The sequence below is a fragment of the Haplochromis burtoni genome, unplaced genomic scaffold, assembly GCF_018398535.1.
Source record: "Haplochromis burtoni strain Fernald_Lab_line unplaced genomic scaffold, NCSU_Asbu1 Contig_108, whole genome shotgun sequence".
Taxonomy (NCBI): domain Eukaryota; kingdom Metazoa; phylum Chordata; class Actinopteri; order Cichliformes; family Cichlidae; genus Haplochromis; species Haplochromis burtoni.
Genome location: NW_024582469.1, coordinates 432800 through 446065, shown reverse-complemented (window position 1 = coordinate 446065; position 13266 = coordinate 432800). Strand labels below are relative to the sequence as shown.

The 13266-nt window shown below is 39.0% G+C and overlaps 1 protein-coding gene across 4 annotated transcripts in view; it reads left to right on the top strand.

The window, feature by feature from the left end:
* The first annotated feature begins 1133 nt into the window (after nt 1–1133).
* The window catches only part of LOC102312206 (nebulin-related anchoring protein), a 41228-nt gene continuing 29095 nt past the window's right edge, over nt 1134–13266 (top strand). The window contains exons 1-26 of one of the 4 annotated variants that reach the window (XM_005928171.3): nt 1134–1436; nt 1821–1915; nt 2150–2237; nt 3405–3509; nt 3825–3932; nt 4075–4182; nt 4324–4428; nt 4545–4652; nt 4765–4872; nt 4956–5063; nt 5745–5861; nt 7515–7619; nt 7766–7873; nt 8053–8157; nt 8312–8410; nt 8492–8596; nt 8733–8840; nt 8956–9063; nt 9172–9369; nt 9494–9598; nt 9687–9785; nt 9871–9975; nt 10834–10941; nt 11078–11235; nt 11851–12004; nt 12098–12202. In XM_005928171.3, the coding sequence (XP_005928233.1) occupies nt 1371–1436; nt 1821–1915; nt 2150–2237; nt 3405–3509; nt 3825–3932; nt 4075–4182; nt 4324–4428; nt 4545–4652; nt 4765–4872; nt 4956–5063; nt 5745–5861; nt 7515–7619; nt 7766–7873; nt 8053–8157; nt 8312–8410; nt 8492–8596; nt 8733–8840; nt 8956–9063; nt 9172–9369; nt 9494–9598; nt 9687–9785; nt 9871–9975; nt 10834–10941; nt 11078–11235; nt 11851–12004; nt 12098–12202 (2886 nt within the window). In that variant the 5' untranslated portion in view covers nt 1134–1370. Of the gene's footprint in view, nt 1437–1820; nt 1916–2149; nt 2238–3404; nt 3510–3821; nt 3933–4074; nt 4183–4323; nt 4429–4544; nt 4653–4764; nt 4873–4955; nt 5064–5744; nt 5862–7514; nt 7620–7765; nt 7874–8052; nt 8158–8311; nt 8411–8491; nt 8597–8732; nt 8841–8955; nt 9064–9171; nt 9370–9493; nt 9599–9686; nt 9786–9870; nt 9976–10833; nt 10942–11077; nt 11236–11850; nt 12005–12097; nt 12203–13266 lie in introns of all 4 variants that reach the window. The other 3 variants (XM_042223286.1, XM_005928172.3, XM_042223287.1) reach the window with 3 other exon arrangements.

Sequence of the window (13266 nt, the reverse complement as noted above, 5' to 3'; positions counted from 1 at the left end):
TGAAAAAACTAAAAGGCTGGTTCAGTTCTGGGAGTGGAGAGGTGTGAGAGCAGGATGCTGAAGAAACTCCTCAGCATCATGGGCAATCTATCCCACCCGACACATGCCTCTCTGATTGGTCACTGCAGCACACACAGCAACAGCCTCATTGGCCCAAAGGATCTCTGAGCACTCGAAGAGATCCATTCTATCTGTGGCTATTACACTAAGACATTTAATTGTTATTTTCTGTATCTTGGTTGCTACTAATTCAAGCTTATTTAGTTATTTTTAAAATTATTTTATCTAACAGAGTATTTCTGTTTCTGCTCCTGTTTCTATTCTTATTGTAATGAAATTGTAAAAGGCACAAGAAGTCCTACTGTATCTTAGACTAAAACAGTTGATCCATTAGAAAATCAAAGAAGCATTTTAAGACATCACAGATAAAATGTCACATTATAGACTGAAGTTAATAACCTCAAACATCGAACGTCTCTGATCACGCAAAGAAAAGTAATATGTTATAACTGACTAATTCCCTAATATAAAACTATTTGCTTCAAGTATAAGAATACTCTATAAACAATTAATTAAATATTTACTCCTATTGCATATTTAATCTATCAAAAATCACAAAAAAAATCCTATGAGGTCAAGGTATGTGACCTATTATCACAGTTAGATTAAAAACCTCAACCTCATGACAGTCTTCCTACAGTGAATACAGCCCTGACCCTTTTGAGCTTCAGAGGGTCTTGATTGCCTCATTTTATGTCAAAAAAGCTGTTTGCTAATGTTGCGTTAACCTTTTTCTTTAGTATTCACTTTATGTGTATTTTTTCTCGTATGTCTGTATTAATCCTGTGTCATTATTCTTTACATCTTTTGTAAGTCTACAGAAACCTTCCTTAAACAAGCAGCCTACACTTTGTGTTTACATGCATGGCTGGTGACTTGACTAAGTAAAAGTATTACACAGGGAATCACAGTTTTATGTTGTTAGTCATGTGGAGATACTCAAAGCTGAGGTAGCTGTCCAACTGAGGATCATTACACATATAGATTGACACGTGAACTCTCTGTCACTCTGTTTCCCCCTCACTGCAGACAGACAGCTGGACTCGGCCAGTCTTTGAGCACGGGGCACAGAAGGGGGGTGGTCCATCATGGGACATGGTGTGAAGTAAGAGCCAGTTTCACAGTCCCACAGTCACAGAGCTAAGTTTTCAGCCACCAGAGACGCACTACCGCTACTGTCTGGGATTCCCAGTTCCTCAGCTAAAGGGCCGTCTGTCCGTCTGACTGACCCGACTTCATTTTGGCCAATACTTCACGCTAGTTTTATTGGTTTTCCCGAGAGATTTTGAGAAGAAGGGAAAACATTCACCATGCAGTCTTGCGCCAGGTGTGGGTTTGTGGTCTACCCAGCTGAGAAGATCAACTGCATTGACCAGGTAATACATTAAAGCATTTATAAATAAATGCCTTCTTGGGTTAAAGTGAACTCTCAAATGTGTCTGTGTTAGCCATAAAACTAATAACAGCTGCACAATGGTTATGGATATAAGATTGTTTTTAATTAAAAGACTGGACAAAGAAAAGACTTACAGTTTAGCAGTGACATTAAAGCTTTAGAGAATCGGTCATTGAGTCCATGTGGAAAAATGTGATGTGATTACTGATGTTATTCTGGGCCTCTTATTAATCAGATATAACAGAAATTACTTGTCCAGCATTTTTTCTCTGCTTAATGAACTAGATTCCAGTCATGTTTCCTCTGAACACGGATTTAAAGATTCATGGTCTGTCTTTCTTTTTCTTTCTTTCATTTTTGGCAGAATTGGCACAAAGCATGTTTTCATTGTGATGTCTGCAAAATGGTACTCACTCCAAATAACTTTGTCAGCCACAAGAAGAGACCATACTGCTCTGTGTAAGTAGGAGTCAATACTACTGCAATGCCTATTGAGCGTTTGTAGTTAATCACCAGACATGATAAAAATAAATAAAAACGTAATCTTTTTTTAATGAGTAAAGCACAGAGGAGGCAAATTAACTGCATCTTAGTAAACCACGATTGCACAATAGCCAGGGTCCCGTTTTTAACGTTGTGAATTACACCTGGTGTGACCATGTTGGCAACTATATGTGTATCTCATCCTTTCAGGCACAATCCAAGGAACAACACATTCACAAGCGTCTATGAGACCCCCATCAACATTAACGCAAAGAAGCAAAGTAAGGCCAGCAGTGAGGTAAGAGGACATCCTGAGCAAAACCACAGCAGCATCATGCATGCCATACAACATGTTTCAGTCCTCTGACTCACTGGCATTGTTGTTGCTGTCTATGGCACTAGAGGAAAGACAGTTTATGGCTGTGTCTACTCTAAAGATTGTTATTTATACTGAACACCGAGGTCTAAAAAGGCAGTAAAAAACTTGAGATTTGACCCTGAGCATTTGTATCCATTACTGTTGGATCACAAAGGTCTAATTCCTTCTTTACGAGAGGTGGTCGGTGGTTCTGAGGCCGTGGTGACGGAGGTGGTTTGGAATGGAGACTGGCTCAGGTTATTTCTGTTTCCCTGACAGGGGCTAGATACCCCCCTCCACTTAGCCCACTTTATGCTTCAACGGGCTAAAATTATATGTCAGGAAAAACAGCTTCACATCCCTTCCTCTCCTCTGCTCAGCCACCTGTTTCTGTCTGTCTGAGTCTGTCTGTGCCTCTAAGTTCACGCAAGGCTCTCATGCTTATATTAGCAGTAGGCTAGCAAGCGCCTCGGCTACTGTTTTAAGCCACTGGAGGGATGTGGGAATTAACATTTCAACATTTGATCTGAGGGCTGACCTCGGATCATGAGTGGCCCTCAACCCCCTGTCTAGATTTACCCCACTGAACATTTAAAAAGTGTATATCTTGCTTGGGTTAACATGCAGCTTTTGCTTTCTTATTCCTATTGATTGTACTTTATACCCTTTAGGCGATGATGCTCTAGAGACGTCACTCTGTCCTGTCTCTTCCTCTGACATAGAGCTATTCTAAGATTAGTTTGGGATGGTTTTTACAACTCTAGGATGATATACAAAGTACTCTATTCTGGTTTGTTCTGGGCAGGTCTTGTACCATCTTGAGTGGAACATCTTAGTTATTAATACCAGCTCTCTAACATTATCCCTTCATCATTTAGCTTTTCAGCTCAGGTTCTCCTGCAGCACAAGAATAGAGAGATGTTTGGCACTGTTGAAGTAAAGCAATACCAGTTAGGACTAGCAGTAAAAAATATATATTCTTATTTTTAGGTGATTAGTAGCATCCAACTACCAAAATGGATGCTGCAGTCACATGTGCAGCGTCTGCATGTGCAAATGCTCGCTGGCCTTGGCTTAATGCTTGTCATCCATGTGCCATCCTTGTAGCTGAAGTATCGCGAAGATGGCGAACGCTTTATGTCCACATTCCACTGTGACACGAGATCCATGGAGCTGGAGAAGGCTTGCCTAGCCAATCAGATGGCCAGCCAGGTGAGCTCCTGGGAGAGCAACTGGCCATTGAACCCTTTTAAAGGGAATTTTCAACCCAAATTCTTATCTTTATCAAATAAAAGAGAGAAGAATTACAAATTATTCTTCAAACTTCCTAATTTCTTCTACTTTAGTATTTTAATTCAGCCAAATCTTTTGTCTGTCATGAGTAAGCACTTGTTTATTTTTTGTATCATTTCACATAAATGAATTGCATGGCTTATTTAACAGGTTCATAAAAACCTTGCAAGATGCATAATTGCCTGGTTTAGGAACATTTGTAATTGACCATGTTTATCTTTTATATATAAGCAGGCCTTTCAGTCTCAGTCTGAGTTCTCACAGCAGCAGACCTGGTATTCAGGGATGGTGAGCAACCAGGAGATAGTGACAATGTCCCAGGCACAGAATACCATCAGTGATGTGAGTACACATTTTTTTTCTCACTGGTTGTTGTGTTGTTGTATCATGAGTATATTCTATTTAAATAGTTGATATAAAAAAAACTTACAATTTTTAACAGTGTTGGTCACATGGCTGATTTTGTGGCTTCTTTTTTGTGCAGGTCAAATACACAGAAGAATATGAGCAGTCAAAAGCAAAGGGTAGCTTCCCTGCAATGATCACACCGGGCTACCAAACTGCCAAGAAGGCAAATACCTTAGCAAGTAATGTAAGTGGATTTCATTTAGCTTTCTGTACCTCACAGAAAAGATTAAACTTCACTGATTTTCCCTTTCTGTTAAACAATTCATGCAAGTTTATCAAAAATTCAAGAGGCCAAATAAAATTGCTTTGTTGTCTTTCTCTTCAGCTGGAATATAAAAAAGGACACGAGGAAAGAGTTTCCAAATACACAACATTTGTGGACCCCCCTGAGGTGATTCTGGCCAAGAAACAAGGACAAATTGTTAGCGATGTAAGCCCTTCAGACATTGTTGACATTTTTTTTTAACTAGCTCTGCTCAACTATAAACATATATATTGTTACAATAATATATTTATGGATATGAGGCATCACCTCTTTTTCATCAGTATGCCTACACAGAAGAATATGAGCAGCAGAGAGGTAAAGGTAGTTTCCCTGCACACCTTACGCCTGGATACAAAATGTCAAAGAAGGCCACTGAGCAGGCCAGTGACGTAAGTAGTACAAAACAAAAAACAAAAAAAAACAGCACACACATATGCAAGTAAATACTAATGCATGTTCGTGATCAAATGTTTAAATGCTGTTGTTTTCATGCTGAACCAGATCAAGTATCGTCAGATGTACGAACAGGAGATAAAGGGGAAAGCCAGCGCTGAAGCGGCCGTTACTGAGATTGTCCATGCCAAAGAAAATGCAGAGAACTTCAGCCACGTATAAAAATTACTGTCACTGTTCCATCAGTTTGTTTTAATTCAAAGTGAACTACATAAAGCAAAGTGCTCTCCTGTTTCCAGATTGCCTATACTGAAGAATACGAGCAACAGCGAGGTAAAGGCAGTTTCCCCGCCATGATTACGCCTGGTTATCACCTTGCAAAGAAGGCACAGGAAATTGCCAGTGATGTAAGTATCAATCTGACTGTGGACCCAGTGAAATATTTCTAAAAGCTGTAAGTATCTTTGACAAACATGTAATTGGTCCATCTTGGTAAATGGACTGAGTCTTATTTAGCCCTTTTTCTACTCTCCCAGCGCACTCAAAACGCTTTATACAACATGCCACATTCACTTTCTTCAGTGCTTTCTCACTAGCATTCACACTCTGATGGATGAATCGGAGAGGTTAGTATATTGCCCAAGGATATTTGGCATGCAGACCTGAGGAGCCAGGGATCAAATCACAAACTTTCCGATCAGCAGATGACCTGCTTTACCTCCTGAGCCCCAAATATGTTGAGTCTAACATTTAGATGCTTTGTTGTGTAGGTGTTGGAAGGATTGCGTGTAGTTATAAAGGGAGCTTGTATCTGTCATCTAGTCATGTGGACTAGTAGTAAATGTTGTCAAAACATTGCAGAGTGTAGTGTGTAAGAGTTTCAGCTTCATCAATCAAGTGTCCTTGTCAACACCGGGCAGAATAGCAGACGAGGGACAACAATGAGGAGACTTGATGTCATCATTCTCTAAACTATCCGCAGTGACTGAATTAGACTCTGTTTGTGTGTGTTCCTCAACCTTGCAGGAGCAAAACTGTTTGTCCTTCTCCTCCTGCAACACGCTTAGTAATTTTTCATCTCTTTCCAGTTAAAATACAAGAAAGACTTAAACAAGATGAAGGGCACGTCACACTTTCACAGTCTGACCTCTGAGGATAATCTGGCACTGAAGAACGCACGAAAAATCAACAAGATTGTCAGTGAGGTGAGGCCCGTGAGAAGCATACAACCTTCGCTAAATACATTTGTGTGTCTAGATTTATTCAGAGCGTAGAGAAAGAACAATGTGAATATTCAAATAGCTTTTTGTCTAAGCAACAGTCAGTCTCAGGTAAATGTATGTATGTGTGTTTAAGAGTGGGAGATATTGGGTGTACTGTGTCAGCGTCCAGCAGACATGAAGCCTCCTGAATTGCATTTTCAGCATCTCTGAAATGCTTGTGTGGTGAGGTGACAGCTTACCTCCAAGGTCATGGCCCATCCTGCCAAACTAAGGTTACCTCACACTGCGCTTTATTTTTAAGAATCTATTCTTAGCCTTAAAAATACGTGTGTTAGAAATTAGCTCTTATTCTGAATTTAATTTTCCACCAAAACCACACAGACACATTATCTCAGTTTTGTTTTTGTTTTTTTGTTTTATGCTTCAAATAATGTTTATGATATAATGACAGACTGTAAATAAAGAACATAGCATGGTTGGTGAGTTGCATTTTAAACCCTGGAGTGTAGTCGTTTTGGCTTTTTAATCCAAAAGTAGAAATATTTGGATGAGAAGTTATCAGCTAACACTAGTGCTGCTCTATACTGCGAATTGTAAAGTATTTTAAGTAAATACAGGGCAAGTATTTCAGATACCAATGCCCACACTGATACTTTTTAACCTATAAAGGCAGCTTGTGTAGCAAAGAGCAGCATGTCATGATTTTAAAAGATGAATCATCATCATCATCATCATCACATTTAATAAACACTAAATCACTTTCAGTTTTAGTTTACACAATAAAACACACTTTTCAGCTTTTTATTGCTTATGGAAACTGTTTTTTGGAGACCTGGAATGTAAATGTGCCTGTCTCTAAAGCACTTTGTGCCAGTTTCTGTTGTGCTATAGATTTGACAGTGAACACAAGATGACTGAGGTATATTTTTGCATTAAAAAAACAATATTTAACCCAATCCAGTGGACTACATACTCAAGTAAGAAGATAGAAATAAAATATCGATCATATAGCACTACTGTCGATCCAAAACCAATACCAGCATTGGATTAATCTGCCCACCACAAGCTAACACTAGCAAACTTGATTAGCATGGTGCATCAATAGACTTTATATCAGTACTAAATGTGATACTGGTATTTCACTCACCACACTGGAGCACAAAGCATTAGATTTCTCAGATAATTTTATGAAAATATTTTAAACAGCTCCAACGATTCAAACAGCATCCAGAGGTTGAGATCAGTGACTTTATTTGCACTTGAGCATAAAGCTAGCAGAAAAGACGGCCCCAATAACAGCCATGATCATATAACTTCAAGCACCAGTGTTTAAAGGTGAGGTTTCCCCTGTGTGATATTTTCATGATAAAGAGACTGACATGTTAAATAGGGAAATGGTTTTAATGTTAAGCTCAGCAAAGCATGTTTAAGATTAAAGGTTGGTCTCAGAGACTCTCGAGTGATGATGGAGTGTCAGTGATGGTGACTGATTAGTGGGAGGAACTTTACTGTATATTTAGCCATGTAGGCACCAATGTGTCACACAGGATCAGCTCTCACTGTGGAAAACAGAAAAATGAGGTTGCAGTGAAAAATGTTACAGCTTGGCTGCTTTATTTTTACGTTTGCTAACAGGTGGAGTATAAAAAAGACTTGGAGAACAGCAAAGGACACAGCATCAATTTCTGTGAGACCCCACAGTTTCAAAATGCAGCCAAGGTTGCCAAGTTCACCAGTGATGTAAGTTTAATCGCAAAAACAATGTCAAATATATATATTTTGATAATTTTGTAGATTTTTTGACACCCTACAAACAACGTATTTATATATTAATACCTGATATTAGCACATGAACATGTTTCTTTTTAAACAAATATTTTCTATAGAACAAATATAAAGAGAAATACACTACTGGTATGAAAGGCCACTATGAAGACTCGGGTATTGATAAGAAGACCATGCATGCCATGAAAGTGAGGAAGCTGGCAAGTGATGTAAGTCTTATTTTTAATCAAATCAGTGTATTAGATCTGCTTGGTTGGATTTGATTTCATATTACACGGATAAAAAGAAACAATTTTACATGTTTAATTTGTAAATAGAAAATGATAAACTGTCAACTGTCTGTGCGAGTGATTTTATTGATGTGGTGGTTTTGTCCTGCATATCTCAGATTACTTATAAACAAGGCTGTGAGCAGGAGCAGGCTGAATACAACTACCCGGCCAATCTTACGCCAGGTTATCAAAGCCAAAGAAAACTGGATCCACTGAAAGAGGTACAGCCTCCAACAATCTAATTAAGACAAAGGGACATTTTAACGCTAAAATTTTCTTTTTTAAAAGCACTTAAAATCAGAAAAATTATTCAAATGTAAAGTCAGTTCTCAGATAGCAAACTTCATCCCAGCGCTGTTGTCATTGTGGTTGCAGAGGAACTACAGGCAGCACATTGACCAGGTGAAGTACAAGTCAGTGACAGACACACCTGACATTGTTTTGGCCAAGAAAAATGCTCAGCTTGTCAGCAATGTAAGTAAACAGTATAACACCATGCATAACACTTAATAAGTTTCTTAGTTTTTCTAACCATGTAATTCATGTGGCCTCTAGTTAAATTACAAAGCCGGGTATGAGAAGACAAAGCATCAGTACACACTATCCCAAGACCTGCCCCAAATCCAAAAAGCCAAAGCCAATGCTGCTTTGTGTAGCGATGTAAGTTTACTCTTCTCACACTTGCATCAATAGCTTACCTTCACTCGTCATGCAAGCACCCAGAATTCAATACCAATCTACATGATCTATCTTGTTATTGGCATTATGATGCCATAATCCATTTCTGTTTCTTCAGATTAAATATAAAGAGGAGTGGGAGAAGACAAAGTCTAAAGCTTGTGAAATTGGTGTGGACGATCTGAGCGTCAAAGCAGCCAAGGCCTCCCGAGACCTTGCAAGTGACGTAAGTAAACTCACGCTTCTCTTTGCTGCAAAGACATCTAAGCAAAAATCTAAGTGGCTTTAATCAGAAGTAAAAGCTGGCAAATGAAATCAAGTCAGACGGGCATGTGTTTCAGATTAAATACAAAGCGAGTTACATGAAGAACAAGGAGAAGGCTGTGGGGGTCAACGTGAGCGACTCCAAGACTCTGCACTCTCTGCAAGTGGCTAAGATGAGCAGTGATGTAAGTAGAATTGCTTGACCTGCAATGTAATAGTGTAGACTTGTGTGACTCACACAAGCCCAGAGTATAACCTCAGAGGTTACCTATTGCTTTTTGTTACAACTTCAGATTGAATACAAGAAGGGCTCTAAAGAGAGCCAGGCCCAGTACAGCCTTCCTCTGGACATGATCAACCTAAGCCATGCCAAGAAGGCCCAGGCACTCGCCAGTGACCTGGAGTATCGCACAAAGCTCCACGACTACACAGTCATGGCAGATGACATCAAGGTCCAGCAGGCCAAAAAGGCTTATGCCCTCCAAAGTGAGGTGAGAGAGCCACCTGAGGGTGATATTTTGGTTAAGGGGTCTCTTTTAAATGCAGAGACATGAAGAAAAAGGCAAAGAGAAGTCTTTTGGAGAAGTCTTTCTTGACATTTGTTCCTCTCTGCAGAACCAGTATCGTTCAGACTTGAACTGGATGAAAGGAGTGGGCTGGGAGACCGAAGGATGTCTCAACATCACTCAGGCAAAGAAAGCTGGAGAGATGCTTAGTGATGTGAGTGGAAATGTGCTTGTGTTTATATTTTAGTTTGTTGCTGTTTTCCTTCAAGCACCCCATTTATTTGGCTGCTTTTTTCTCTCAGACCAAATACCGTCAGAAGGCAGACAGCATCAGGTTCACCCAGGTGGCCGATGATCTCTCCATCAAGCACGCAAAGAAAAGCCAGGAACTGCAGAGCGATGTAAGTCTCCACTTTAGAGCCGGAATGAGACGCCATTCATTCTAGTGCATTCTTGCAGTATATACTAATCTATGTGACTTTTCAGTTGGCCTACAAAGCAAACACAGAGCAGATGCTGCACCAGTACACCATCACAAAGGACGAACCTCTTTTCAGACAAGCAAAGGCTAACGCGGACCTTCTCAGTGCAGTAAGTTCATTTATAAAAAAATTGATGTAGAAAACAAATATTCACATTTTTAAACTATATCTGTTATCTGCTACGTTATACAAGCTCCTCAAGAATGTGCAGTTGACTGCCGTGTGTCTTACACTTGAACTGGTATAAGTTCATGCATGCAATCATTTGACAAATTATGTTTTAAAGGGACTTTTTGTGGAAAACCAAGTACGTCCTTTGTTCTTTCATAGAAATTAAAAAGGTAAAAAACTAGCAACCAGGATCTGCAGAAAACGATTACTTCAAGTTATTGCTGCTGAAGATGATTCTACAAGTTAATGAATCATAGGGTATCATCACAAAACTGCATATATCAACCAAACACACACACACACACATATATATATATATATATATATATATAAAATGTCACAAGCAAACTGTATTTTATCTTCTTAAAAACGCCAAGGAAGTTTGATTCTGTGACCTGATTCGACATAGTGTTGTTCTCAGAAAGCGGAATCTATTTAAGCCAATTTCTTATATTCAGGTGAACTTACTTAGTGTCTCCATATGGCACAAAATCAAGCTGGTTAACCAGTTATTCAGTCCAATAATTTAAAATTATCAAAATTAGATTTGCTTTTAAAAATCCACATGACATGATATAATGCACTTTAAGTCTTTTGAAGTAGCAGCTCACGCACCGTTCAACGTGAAATTGTCTTTCACGCTTAATTTGTCTCACAAATTGTCTCAAGTCTGTCTCACGCAGCCCTCACAATTTTCTGTGTTTTCACCTGAAGGTGAAAGCAATTTAACGAGTTTCTCAATATGTGCGTGTGAGGTGATGATATGGTTTTTTTCCTCATGCATTTGTCTTTGCAGAAAGTGTACAAGAGCAACTGGGAGAAGCAGAGGGAAAAGGGCTTTGAGCTCCGTTTGGACTCCCTATCTATACTCACAGCAAGAGCCAAGAGAGACCTGGCTAGTGATGTGAGTTTCTATTCTCTTTTACTCTGAAATTTGCAATAACCTTGGGTTAGGTTGAGTTGCAGCATTTTGAAATCAATGGATTCTTTAAGAAGTAGCATTTAGCATCTTGAACCATTTATTTCTTGTCTTTTTGCAGGTGAAATACAAAGAGACGTATGAGAAAAACAAAGGCAAGATGATTGGCATTAAAGCGGTCAGTGAGGATTCTCAGATGGCTCACTCCACTCTGGCCACCAAACTACAGAGTGATCGCCACTACAAAAAGAACTACGAGGACACTAAGACCAAATACAGGTGAGGCCAAGCTTAGTTCTTCACACCCAGATGCATCTGGTACTAGAGATAAAGTAAAGGGAGTCATTTATAGTTGGGTATAGTTTCTTAAATCTGTATCGCATGGTCTTCTTCAATTAATTGGTAATAAGTGAAGCAATTCATTTTGCATTTTCTGAGTTAGCGAGGTCATTTATCCCTAATATTCTTATCCTTATACCTCAGAGGGTAATGATGCATGTGTTATAGCATTTCAGTAACTCTAAAAATGAGATAAAGAGCTTATATCAGTTATCAGATATCAGTTGAAGAGGAAAACTACTGACAGAAGCTTTTAGATTATTACAAACATTATTAGCAGATTCCTTAGCAATATCCTGCTTTCTTTTCATACCAGCAGCAATTTAGAAAGTTTTACAGAACATTTCATTTCAAAAGGTCAAACAAACTCTAATAAAGACTGCATGAGCCATCACCCCAGATAAAGTCAAAGTAAAATGAAGTGTATTATCCTTCTTTTTAAGTAGACCCCAATCAGCAAAGAGCACCGATTCAATATAACTCAACAATAACTGACCTTTCATTTTCTGCAGTTTTGGAACAAAGCTCCTCATTGAAACTAATCTTCATTTCCAGTGTTTCCCTGGATATGCTGAACATCAGCCATGCCAAGAAGGCTCAAGACCTGGCAACCGAGACCAATTATAGGACTATACTCCATGAATACACTACTCTGCCAACTGACATTAATGTTGCCTGGGCGAAGAAGGCTTATGGACTACAAAGCGATGTAAATCTTACTTTTAGGCACTGGAATGACCAATCATTTCATGCAAAAGTGCTGCAGAATTTGATACTGATATGCGCGCACGTCTGTTTTCAGAAACAGTACAGGTCAGATTTGAACTGGATGAAGGGTGTTGGCTGGGAGGCCTCGAAATCTCTGGATGTCCTGCAAGCAAAGAAAGCTGGGGAGCTGGTCAGCGAGGTAATGTTTAATACTATGACTCACAAGGCATTGCTCCGAGTAGCTATAAAACAATCACTGTTAAATGTTATTAATATTTCCCCCTTTTTTTTTTAGTAAAAATGAGGCAAAAGTATTCTTTTTTTAGATCAGTCTCAATCTTCTTAGTGTTCAGTTTGGTTAGAGAGTTATATCACAGAAACTTCCAAGGTTTAAAATCATGTCTGTTTATATATTTTTCAATTCAAGTTAAAGTTCATACTTTAAAATCTGAGGAAATCTGATTTTACATGTTAAAAAACATAAAACTATAAAGCTCATCCAACATATCCAGGCATTCTTTCAACTATGAGAAAACCTGTTCCTTCAGGCCTATGGGCTAAATTTCCATTCAGAAGCCCAAAACTATCAGGCTTCTGTTCTGTGGAACCAGTTCTCACTTTGAGTACAGGAGACATATAATTTGACATTATGTAATTTAGCATCTCTTGTTGCCCTAACTGATAAGTTCATGTGGATTTCATCTTAATTTGATAGCTACAGGGGTGGATTTTTAATTCGATTCAGGGCGTATAGCTCCCTGCTTCTGCTTCCTATAATTTCCAGATGCATAATGGGTGTTCTAATCTAATGAACCAGGTCTTATGTTGAGATCAGGAGAGAGGTCTCTGGTTCGAGTCCGGATGCCCCCTACTTAGCAAGCGTTCTTGACTGTCATACATCTTAGCATTTTCAGACACAATCTGAGTCAAAGCCTTTGCTATCAGGGTTCTTTTAAAGCATTACGAAGAACGGTGGAATAGCTCAGTGGCAGAGCATTTGACTGCAAATCAAGAGGTCACCGGTTCAAGTCCGCATACCCCCTACTTAGCAAGCGTTCATGACTGTCATGCATCTTGGCATTTTCAGACACAATCCGAGTCAAAGCCTTAGCTATCAGGGCTTTTTCCAGGCCTGACTTTGAATTCAGTAAAACGCTGTTCCTTAATTTTTCACCTTTTTCATTTCTAAACCATATTTTCATACAAATGTTGTCCTATCCTTTGACTCTCCTTGTTCTTAGTGTTTTCTGACACAATCCAATT